The 12,957-nt window shown below is 33.1% G+C and overlaps 1 protein-coding gene across 1 annotated transcript in view; it reads right to left on the reverse strand.

Moving 5' to 3' along the window:
- BRIP1 (BRCA1 interacting helicase 1) overlaps window positions 1–12,957 on the reverse strand; it is a 210,036-nt gene that overhangs the window by 151,096 nt on the left and 45,983 nt on the right. The window contains 1 exon segment of the mRNA XM_045490624.1: window positions 2,876–3,166. Within this exon segment, the coding sequence (XP_045346580.1) occupies window positions 2,876–3,166 (291 nt within the window).

Here is a 12,957-nt window from a genome sequence, read left to right on the forward strand (position 1 = left end):
ATTACAAGTATAAATATACACTATTAGAAGTATAAACTTCTATTAAAAGCACACAATTTATCAATAACTACCAAAATTTAAAATTTCACATTCATGTGAATATGTATGTAATGCAATGTTTAATGTCTATCAAGAAGGGACATGTTAAATAACTTATGGTAAATTCATGTAAAAGATATAGCCCTTAAGAAATGTGTTAGATTTGTCCATGTGCCAATGTACTTGAGCTTTTAAAAGAGTATATACACATATAACACATGCATATTTTAAGTGTTTTGGAAGAATATACATAAAACTTTACAGTAATTTCCTTGAAAGGTTAAGAAAATGGGAAGAGTAAAAAAAAGAGATTTTTCTCTTTTTATGTTACACCTTTCTGTAATTTTGAGTCTTTTAACCACAAATATATTATTACTGTTTTTCAATTTTCATTTGGGACTAACTGGTAGAAGAATGGGCCGTTTTTATTTTCACTAATTCTATGTACCAATAAAAAAATTAAATGATTGTGAAATCCAATATTTATCATCTCAGTTTGCTGTCCTTAACAAGTGAAAAGGAATTACATATATACAATTGTTATAATATATATACACACGTAGTACATTCTTATCTACAAACTATCCAAAAGCCAAATCTACGTTTTCAAAACATATTTACTCATTACATTCACAAAAATACCTAGAAATTACTAGACATGGAGTAAAACATAAAAGGTTCATAACCTATAAAATAATGTCGCCAATTCCAAGACAAGGCATGATCAGCCGAGGGACTACTAGTTCTACAGCTTTGTATTCAGTCATGTAAAAAGAACCTCCAAGGTACTAACAATAAAAATCAAGAGGAAAGGGTTCACCTAACGTTTATTTAGTTCATTCTTTCACTTCCTCTGTCCCATCTCTACTACTCTTTTTTACTCCTCATGCTGTGTCAACTTCCTCATTTCATAAGCCACCTTTTGTTTTCTTTCTAGTATAATCAAAATAACAACGGCTAGGAGTTAGGAAAGTTGTCTTTCTTGCTAACTCGCTGTCAGACATTGGACAAACTTCAGGGCCCATTTTTCTCATGTGATGAGGCATCAAAAGAGTAAATGAACCAGGAGCCTATTAAAGATTCCTCAGACCCAAAGGCTGCTATTTCTAAGGTTCCTCTAAAATCCTGATTGTGGGATCCAGAGACAGATGGAGACATGCCAAATACCTTTCATACTGACTGTGATACAGATTGAGTTTAAAAATACATTCGCCATTTCTTCATTCCAAGTATCTTCTGTACTATGCTAAAAGCTTGTATTTGTACCAAATGATCACCAAGATGCCTTCAGAGTATGTGATTATTAACTGTTAAATCTCATCTTCACAAAAAACCATATTTTCCATATCGAGAATAATTTTTTAGAATTATTTCTGGCGCTAATTAAGATGATTTTTTTGTTAATTGAAACAAAAATTAACTTTTAGCAGATAAGTGCATTGCTTTTCCAGTACAGGAGCACTTCTGCAAAAGAAACTGAACAAAAACACATGTGCCTTTGGATCAAGCCAAAAAATCGGAAAGTTTACACTTCAAGGGCACTTAGAATGACACTCCTGTGCAGGCTGATAGCAAAACCAGAATGGTTCATCCATTTTAGCAGTGTAACACAACCCTGAGGGGAGTCTGTCAATTGAAGTGTTATCACACTTTAAACTCTTTTTCACTCAAACTGTCAGTTATCTATTTATCATTTCACTTTGGTGATTCAGCCATAGTAAACATAGACACCTATAGTGACTTTGTAATTGGCATCATTACAATACCAAATTACCTTCAGGACTTGAGAACAAGAAAAAGAATGTTCATGTATGCCTATGAGCTAAGCATTCTGAGGAAGAATAAGGTCAAGACAAATAACCATAAGCACTGAAAAAGAAATGCATAATACAAAATAATTTATTCAAATTACATGGTAGAAGGTGATCTATCAATTAAATAAAACTCAAGGGCTACCTATGGCTCACGGCTTTTTGTGTAGAACCAACTCTGACAAAATATTAGCAAAAGATAGAATAACTTTCAAAACATATTAAATTATCATAGGTAATTTCATAGACTATCAATTTACAGTTCAGCAATAATTTCTGAGTATATTCCAGACTTGTAATCTCAGTTTCAGAGTAAACAAGTTATTAAACTGTACACAGACTAACAAACTAATACCGCCAAAAAACTATTAAAAAATCGTATGTTTTTACTAAGAAAGACTTCTCAATTTCCACCTTGCCCAAATTCATATTATTCAAGATTTCCCTGGAAAACTTCAAAACCATTAATGACATATCTTTAAAGTTAATAATTTAATAACTTTTTTTTGAAACAGAAGTTTGTACTAATCAGAATTGTAAGATAGGATAATCATTATATTTCTCATTCAATTAAAAAGTATTTTAAAAATTTACTCAAGGGAGAGCCTAAATAAACTATCTTCTTTTGAAGTTTTAAAATACTGTACATAAAATATATTAATTAAATCTAATTAAATTAAATCACTTAAATACTTTCAATCTCCTCCTATGACATCATCCATGTTTGAATATTTTTGGTGGCAGGATTTCAAAGAAGTAAGAAGACACCTAACTAAAATATCCCCAGGCTTTAGAATGAAAATCTATGATTTTAAACTCAAAAAAAAAAAATTTTTTTTAAAGAAAAATTTTTAAAAACAATTTTACCATAAGAAATCTATCAGTACTAGCAATTAATTTGATTTTCATAGGTTAGATTATCACTGGAAATACACATATAAAACATAAAATGAACACATAAAAAATTGAGTAAACTGAATCTTTTCAGCCTTGTTTTTCCTCTGAAACAAAATAACTTTACTCACATTTTTTCCATCCAGCAACTCCATGCACTTTTCATTTCTGTTGAAGTTGCCCACTACTTCTGGATGGACACAAGTATGATCCCTGCTGGAAAGAATAGTCATTGGGACCCCTGAGTATGCTGTTCTCCGGAGCTCTCTAGTAATCTGAGCAATCTGCTTGTGTGTGCGGGTCCCAAAATATATTTTGGGTATCTTGGATTTCCCCCCATGATCCTTCTTAGTGGTATTTGAGTAACCTTGACTGTTTCCTTGTTTAGTAGAACAACAACACCTGGAACAGTGACCAGGGGGCTGTAACAAAGAAAAGAAAAGACAACTCATGTCTGGTATACCACAAAAAATGTTATTAAACCTCTCACACAATCAGAAGCAATAAGTAATAAATCACAACTGTCAAATAAAGAGAATATCAAGATGTTACATCATCTAAAACTTACCATTAAAGAAAAAACTAAAAACTCCATTTCAAATTGGTTCTGTTGCACTCTTAGAAGTTATAAATGATGTTTCCATATTTACATGGCTTTCTAACATATCACTCCAACTGTTGAATTCCAAATGTTTTAAATAGATTTTAGTTCTCCTCTTTCACAAATTGTAAAAAATAAGACAAAATGGAGAACAATTTTCATTTTTGCTTAGACTTCAAGTGAACACGCAATATTAGTTTAGAGTTGATAGTGCTATTTTTGTTTACAGAGTAGCCCATTCAAATATCCTATAATATACCAATATTTTAAAAAGCATTTTAAATATAGCTTACAAAAAAATAGAAATATCAAGTTGAATCTAAAACATCACTAAAAACAAGAAAACTATTCTCTAGCAAAGGGATAAAAATGAATGTAAATTATTAATACTTAATAATGAAGTATATCATGCGGAACAGTCTTTCTGAAATTAAGTTACCTGTCATGGAATGCAAATCCATCAGTAAAATTATACAGGATAGCTTTTTCTGGACAACTTTACTCATAATTTAGTTCCATAATTAAAATAGATATATGTCTCCTTAAGCATACCATTTGGAACATCAAGAATATAGTCCATTATTTACCTGATTTTTCTCTTCTGTTTTCAAATTCTCAAAAATAAAATAAAAAGTTCAATGCTGTATTTCAGAACCATGGGTTCTTAATAACTACTCCCTTTTCAACCTCAATTACTACACAAATGAGACAGAATGCAGCCTCATTTAAGAGAAATACTGTGAGGTGGTTAGTTTTATATTAGTGGTCACTGATGGGAAAAAAACTAGCACAGTAGCTTAAGAAAATGTGTACTGTAGAGTTTTAGTTTAGTAGAACAAATACACCATTTAACTGAATTTTTTTTTTTAATTATAATCAGTAAGAGTAGCCTTCATAAACAAATACTAAGTCATAGCATGTTACACCACAATACTGGGGATCAAGCTGTCTTTTAGCCTCAACTCAGTGGAAAAGCAAGTTCAAATTACTCCCAGTCTCGCTCAACCTTGTCCACCATTAAATATTACAATACATGATAGAATGGATGTAAATGTGACCCTTCTGGAGCTGTCACTCACAGGGATAAAAGGTTCACTGATGTGCCAAATAAACAGTCAGTCAAAGCAGATAAAGTTACAGCCATGCTGGAATTGTTACATTCCCCTCTCAGGTTGCCAGTAGCAGCAGATTTCATTACAGAGTGCTGCCACATTAAATAGCCAGTTCCAAATATCCTGCCTCTATATTGAATAATTACTTATTCACTGAAAGGATAAAAAGAAGAGTTATGAATGGGGCTCTTGTCAACAGTGAGGCAGGAAACAGCTGACATGTGGTTTATGTTACATATGTTGCAATATATAACAATTTATGGTCACAGAAAATGGAATGCAAATTATATCATGATATTTCTGACTGAATTCTTTTTTGGCCTTTGCAATGATCACATTAATTAACCTAGTTCATGAATTGAGATAACTTGAGGTAGCAGAAGTAGTTTACTCTTCTGTACCTCCACTCTTTTCATTCAATTATAGTATTTCTCTTACCGTATGATATAGTAAATTAAATACTGAATATTAAGTTGAATATTGGAATGCTAGGGTCTAATGCATTGTTATATACTATATGGATATATTATATCCAAGCATAAAAGTAATCCAATAAAGTGTTGTTTTCTCAAAGCTTAGAAGGCTTTTTGATGAAACGCTTTCAAAATCAATTCCACTTAAAGCTTTATCACCTACTCCTTTTAATTCCACTGTTTTCTAACCAAAAAGTCCAAACAATATTGAAATAAACAAAATAAGTCAACCCCCTATGCCAAATTATCTAACACATAACTTGTAAACCTTCATACATATACATCTACCACACAATTTTTTTCAAGCAAAAAGAAATGCTATTATACAGTTTAGTAACTTGCTGTTTTATATTAAAACTTTTTACTTTTTAAAATTTGGCACTAATAAATTAAAATAAAGGATCTCCCTATCTTAAAATGTTATGATAGTAGCTATAACTAACAAAAGCTAAAGATCAAGAACTAGTTTTAGAAAACTTTTGCCAGTAGAGCAGCTTTATTTAGGTACCTTAAATCTGGTTCTCACCCCATAACTGAGAAAATTATAAACTATGGCTAATTTTATGGCTAATTTACTTCAGACCAGTGTAAAACACTTAATAAACAAAAACATGTTTTTGTTTATTAAGTTTTACACTGGTCTGAAGTAAATATATCATCTATGAATTTGAGGCTGACTCTCCTTAAGAATATGATTTTACCATGGGTGGTTACGCAAGTATTGGAGAAAATAGAAATTAAGAAACAAAATTCATTGTTTTTCCTTTGCAATATTAAAGAGGAATTATTTCTTCAGAAGTGATCTTCTATTGAAGCTTCCATTCAAAGGATTTGATACAATCAATCCTATTTCAGATGGAAAAAATTTAATGTGGCAAAAGAAAAAAGGCATTTATTTAGCTACAAAAGAGAATTATTTGTACCAAAATCACCAACTTTCAATTCTGTAAGAAAACTAGAGAAAGAATACTAAAAACAGCAATGTCAGGAAGTCATAATATCCTCAAATCCAATTAATAGGCTAACACTTTATGGCCTCTTTCTGAAACACTTTGATCTAGCCGTCTTGAAATAATAAATGGATAAATTAAATTTTGTACCTTTCATTAAATATTTCTCCTAATAACAAGCTATCAGGTTTATCTTTCATAGGGATATTTTTCTTTTGCTTCTGACATTTGAATTTACAGAAACCGCATTAGTAAACTGGAGAATAAATAAAAAATTGTTCACTCTCACCCAACATATCTGAATATCAAGAAAGATAAAACATACAGGTTCCCCAAAACCTAGAATCTCTAAGACCTGAAAGTGGCGACACTGAGTGGCAGAACCAACCTCTTTAAGAGATGGCTGCTTTTCCTATAACTAGAAACTGTCTAGAGTCCTTTTACTTCAACAAAAGGCAAGAAAACCCAAGCCAAATAACACCAAAATTCTATCATCATTTAAAGAGAAATAAAAAACAAAACAAACAAAAACTATTAGGGGCCCCTAATAGTTCAGTAAGTGGAACATGCAACTCTTGATCTCAGGGTCATGAGTTCAAGCCCCTCATGAGTTCAAGCCCCATGTTGGGTGTGGAGCCTATATATATATATGTATATACATATACATATACATTTATACATAAATACGTATATTCATAAACAGAAACATAAGAGACATATGTTGGTGTGACAATTGTATTATTTCCACATGTAGGAGGTCAACTGTTTAAAAATACATTTCAGGGGCACCTGGCCAGCTCAGTCAGTAAAGCGTGTGACTCTTGATCTCAGGATTGTGAGTTCGAGCCCCACATTGGGTCCATGGAGATAACATGAAGATAAAATCTAATACATACATACATACATACATACATACATACATAAATTACATTTCAAATCTACAAGAGTCAAAACTCTTCTTGGGGCACCTGGGTGGCTGAGTTGGTTAAGCATCAGACTTTGACTCAGGTCTTGACCTCGTGGTTCGTGGGTTAGAGCCCCACGTCAGGCTCTGTGCTAACAGCTCAGAGCCTGGAGCCTGCTTCAGATTCTGTGTCTCCCTCTCTCTCTGCCCCTCTCCCACTCACACTCTGTCTCCCTCTCTCAAAAAGGAATAAGCATTAAAAAAAAATTCTAAATCTGTTCTTAGAAGGTCAGCAACCAAGGATCTTAGGAAATCCTCTTCATGTCTACAAGTTCTATTCTCTCTCTTGTCCTACTATATATATAGAAACATATATCTAAATTTTTGAAAGGATAAAGAAAGAATATAAGATTTGATTTTAAAGACAGGCCAACTTCTGAGTCCTTGACACTATTCTTTTCACAAAGTTATAATTAGAAGGTCAAGTAGATTAAGGGGCACCTGGGTGGCTTGGTCGGTTGAGTGTTCAACTCTTGATTTCAGCTCAGGACATGATCCCAGGATCATGAGATTGAGCCCCTCATCAGGCTCCATGCTGAATGTGGAGTTTGCTTGAGATTCTCTCCCTCCCACCCCTCTTCCTCCCCCTCTGCCCTTCTCCAACGCTTTCACTCTCTAAAAAAAAAAAAAAAAAGTTCAAGTAGATTAAGATATGATACAAGGTCTAAGGTTTCATAATTTTCTGCAACTTTTCTACACAACAACAAAAAAGTTACTATGCCTAAACAGCTGAAAAACAAAAATGAGCATGGTGACTAAATACATTTAAAAATGGAAAATAATAAAAGAATAGCTAGAAACTATTACATTGCCAGAGAAGTTATTTTGCTAATTCATAAATCAGAGGACCTTCTAAAAGGAGGCTATGAATTGAATTCTGAACACAGACATAAAAGGATATATTTAATGTGAAAAATAAGTGTATAAAAAAAGTGGAGAGCAAAAGAGACCAAAAAGAAGTTTATTTGTAGGAAATAAAGGGAAAACTAGGCCCATGAAATAGAAACATACTTTTCTGAAACTTTCCACATGTGCATGTTTTGTCTTTCAACCACACTGCAAATTCCTTAAGGAAAGAAACTATTTCTTATATTTCTTTATATAACTCATTCACTGAACATGGTGTTTTGCATAACTGTAACTGAAATTTTTTCAAATTGATGTACTTTGACTAATGTCCCTAAGCCAAATACTGTATATGTACTGCATTTTATTTGTCTGATAGATGCATAATTGATGTCCTAGTTTGAAGTTCTCCACATATCAAAAAGTTACTTCAAAATAAAAAGGTTAGCTTTAAAAGAAAAAGTACAGGGCAATTTGTTATTTTCAAAGCCAAAAAGAAAAATCATCTTGTTATGCTAATATTCGGGCCACTTTTAGTTGTGAGTGACAAACATCCTGATATACTCATTATTAATAATAACTATCATTTATGAAGGCTGTCCCTGTGCTAAATACTTTACATGTACTATTTCATTTATTCATCCATCCATACATTCATTCAAGAAACATCAGAATTCTTGATATATCGAACCAACTAGAAGACAATGACAAGGGTCACCTCATCTCACTGACAAAGACTGCATACTCTTTAATTTTCAACAAAGCATAGTTTGTAGATTGTTTACCAATACCAGTTTGACTCATGAGTTACAGAACTGTTTAAAGTCAGTACTTTAAGTGCATTATTTTCTGAATGTAATTACAAAATATTCCTAAGAGTAAGCTATAAAATTTACTTCAAAAAACTATTTTAACTTATTATTAGCTGACATTTAAATCAAATATTTTCTAACAAGATTTACATTATGTTCCATAAGGGAAAAAAAAAACAAACCAAAACTCTCAATTAAGAGATTTGTTAAAGCATACATCAACATAACTTTTCTGTAAAGGGCCAGAATTGAAATATTTTATGTTTTGTGGGAAATAAGGTCTCTGGCCCTGTATAGGAATATATTTTTATGATCCCAATGTGGGGAAAGATTTCTTAAACAATATACCAAAAGCACAATGACTGAAAACACAATCTCTTACAATGCAAATTTCTATTTAAAACGGCACTCCCCTTTATAAGAAAAAAAAAATGGGAAAAAAAGGCAGCACAAACTAAGATACTTGCACTGTATATAACCCAGGACCAGTATCCATAACATACAAAGAATTCCAACAAATTAATTTTAAAAGACAAATCCAATAGCTGGCCAAGAATAAGAAAATCACAAAAAAGCTGAAAGGCCAATAAACATCTGAAAAGATGTGTAATCTAATGCTCAATCTCATTATTAGTTAGGAAAATGCAAATTAAAATCATAATTCGATCCCATTTCACATCCATCAGATAGGGTGTTAGAAAGGATATGTATGAAACAATTCTCACAAACTGCTGACCCAAGTATAAAGCAGCACATCCACTTTGTAGAGCAAATTGGCAATCTAGTGAATCAAAGATACATAGACACTGTGACCATGCATGACACCACTAAGTATACATACTACAGAAACTCTTGAACATAAAGACAGATACAGTAGGGATACTCTTTGCAGCACTGTTTTAATAGTGAGGAAAATAAGCTAAGTATATCAACAGAAAAATGGATAAACTGTGAAGTTTTTTTCAATTAATGGAATACTATATATAATGAAAAAATAAAAAAACCAATATTGAACAGAGTATAACTTAAATAAAATTTAATTCTCCCCATAAAATTCCAAACAAAGTGATGATAGGAATATAAACTATAAAACTTTAGGTACAGAATTAAGAATCCCTACTGTGGTAGATCCTCTTTGGAGCTAAGGATTCTAGTGGACAATATACCTGAAAAATGCTAAAAAGAATTTTCAAAAGAAACACAGCACAGCATATACAGTCTCTTCTGGTTCGTCTTTAGCTGCTTATGAAAGCAGGATTGTTTTCATCTTAACATCTCTTTTTTTTTTTTTTTTTTTTTTTTTAAAACATTTTTTTTCAACGTTTATTTATTTTTGGGACAGAGAGAGACAGAGCATGAACGGGGGAGGGGCAGAGAGAGAGGGAAACACAGAATCGGAAACAGGCTCCAGGCTCCGAGCCATCAGCCCAGAGCCTGACGCGGGGCTCGAACTCACGGACCGCAAGATCGTGACCTGGCTGAAGTCGGACGCTTAACCGACTGCGCCACCCAGGCGCCCCTCATCTTAACATCTCTTGATCAAAAATTTTTAACCTAATTTATTAGGAAATAGATTCTTAATTTAGGGTCCATGAACTGTTCCAGAAGAAAGGGTTTGAGATCACCCAGAAACTACAGACACAATTTTGTGTGCATTTCCAGAAACTAAGCCCATAACTTTCATCAGGTGCTGGAGAAGACTCTGACTTATTGGGTGAGGGTTTTATTCAAGAATTTATGTCTGATTTTATAATGAAAATCATATGGAAACAGCATTTTCTTTACAACCAACTTGCTCAGACCCATTTATTCTGTAAAGGAATAAACAAGTTGACAGTCCAAAGAAGACAATTTTATAAAGGTTTCTCTACTGCTTATAAATTCATTTATCTTTTACGTTTGTTAATTAACTGATATTAACATTAATTCTAAAACACCTAGTTCACTGTTTATTTCTAACTCCATTTTACAGATGAAAAAAATAAAATCTAAAAGAGTTCCTCAAGTTATCACAAAATACATGATAAATTTGTGGAGAAGTTTGAATCATAAATGTAAATGTGAAAACAAAGCTTTAACAGGATCATTTGCATCTACAATGTAACTTGGCAAAAAAGCAAAATATTGCCCTTTTTTATTTCAGAACGCCACGCACATAAAAAGCTAGTGGTAAAAAGCCAATGAATGTAGAATGTTACTAAGATCTTTGAGGCATAAAAAAGAGGGTTTATTTAAAAAAAAAAAAAAAAAAAGAGGGTTTATTGTTAATCTTTATCAACCAATTGCTGTTGTCCAAGCCATCTAAACAGGTACTGAATGCCTGTTGTGCAAAATCTCACATAAGCACACACTCTAGTAAGATAGCAAAAGTGACATAACTATACCTTTTCAACTATTCTTTTTAAAAAATTCAAACAGTAGTACTCTACTGCCAGTTTCATGATTAAACTGCACAAAGCAGCTGTTTATCCACTCACAGCAACCAGCAGGTGAACCTGATTCAATATTTATCACAGGCTTTCACAGATCACTGCTAACCAAGCAAACGTTTTAATTAAGCTGGAACTTGCTTCAAAGAGCTCATTCAAGATGTCAATCAGCAGGTAAGGGATCAGATACAGTGTCAGGTGAGAGTGTGTAATACAAATCCACAACTTTTTTCATCCCATCGCTGTAAATTAGCCTGCTCTAAAGTTCAGACTCTGATTGTAACAGACTGCCAGTCTCCTGGAATGTGTAACTGAAGTCACTCAAATTCTATTGTGAAGGTTGTAAGCAATATGTTAAACTGCAATGGGCTAGCACATTAAGACAGATCCTTTTCACGGTTGTTTTTTGATACCGTAAGTGTTTGTTACCCTACTCTCCACTTACTGTTTACTTTCTTGTCTGGTGTAAATGGGAATTCCTTAACACAGTTGCCCTAGTTTCTAAAAAGTTTATGTTTCAATAGAATTAATCAAGAAAGATCCAAAGTGGAATAATTTTTTACCTAAATTTATAGCTATTCTATACAAATCCTCAGTTTGAGAATAAACACATGATGAAAATGACCAAATTGCTAAAAAGCAAAAATTCTCTTGGTTTCAAAGCACTTTACACAGAAGTGCCCATGGCAACAAGTCTCAAAGTCACACTGGCCAACTTCATGAGACACACCTGGAGTATTTATAACAAAAAAAAAAGAAAAGAAAAAGAAGAATCAAAGAATATAAGTGGAAAAGGGAAAGCTCTTCCTTAAAGACTGCCAGCTGGGGCACCTGGGTGGTTCGGTTGGTTAAGCATCTGCAGCTCAGGTCATGATCTCATGGTTTGTGGGTTCAAGCCCAGCATCCAGCTCTGCAGTGACCATGTGGGGCCTGTTTGGGATTCTGTCTCTCCCTCTCTCTCTCTCTCAAAATAAAGAAATAAACTTAAAAAAAATAAAAACAAAAAGAGAGGCACCTGGGTGGTTAAGCGTCAGACTTTGACTCAGGTCATGATCTCATGGCTCGTGAGTTCGAGCCCCGCGTCAGGCTCTGTGCTGACAGCTCAGAGCCTGGAGCCTGTTTCGGATTCTGTGTCTCCCTCTCTCTCTGTCTCTCCCCCACTCATGCTCTGTCTCTGTCTCTCTCTCTCTCAAAAATAAATAAACATTAATTAAGAACTTGGTGATTAAAAAAAAATGCCAGCTAAAAATTATGTGTAAACAGAATGATAGAATTTTAAAACTCACCATCATGCAACTCCCATGTACTGAGTCCTGCAAGCTACCTAAATGGATGCTAAAATCAGTGAGCAAAAAGTTGTTGGGGAACAAGATATTCACACAGCCTTCAAAAATGACCCCACAGATTACTTATCAATTACAAAAGAAAAAAATGTGCCTTCATAATGGAGACCAGGTAGTCACCAGTTTAACCAAATGGTCAAATTTATCATTAACAGTGTTCAAACTGGCATCAACATGCCTCTTGATGTGATATTAGAAATACACTTATGTGCTCTTCTTGAACAAAACTACATGATTATGTAATCCAAATAATCCAGACATGAATCAAGCAGAACCTAGAAATAAAGAAACTGTGTTAAAGAGATGTATTATTAGGTTGGTGAAAAGTAATCCAATTACACACTTACAAGTTTTTCAAACTTCCTTCAATGAACCTTTTAAAATGAGAAAACAAAGATATACTGTGACATTATCTTCCACACATAATTGACCAAATGCTACAAACAAAACCTACACAAAATAGAGATTTTTGCCTTTCATGAGCATTAGGAAATAGATAAGTTATTATCAATATACAAGCCTTTAAATTTAGCAGCACTACCCGACAGAACTTTATGCAATGATAAAATGCTCCGTATCTGCACTATTCAATACACTTGCCACTAACTATCACATGTGGCTAGTGAGTACTTGAAATGTAATTAGTGCGACTAAAGAACTACACTTTAATTTTAATTAATTTA

This window comes from Leopardus geoffroyi, chromosome E1 (assembly GCF_018350155.1).
Source record: "Leopardus geoffroyi isolate Oge1 chromosome E1, O.geoffroyi_Oge1_pat1.0, whole genome shotgun sequence".
NCBI classification, from domain to species: domain Eukaryota; kingdom Metazoa; phylum Chordata; class Mammalia; order Carnivora; family Felidae; genus Leopardus; species Leopardus geoffroyi.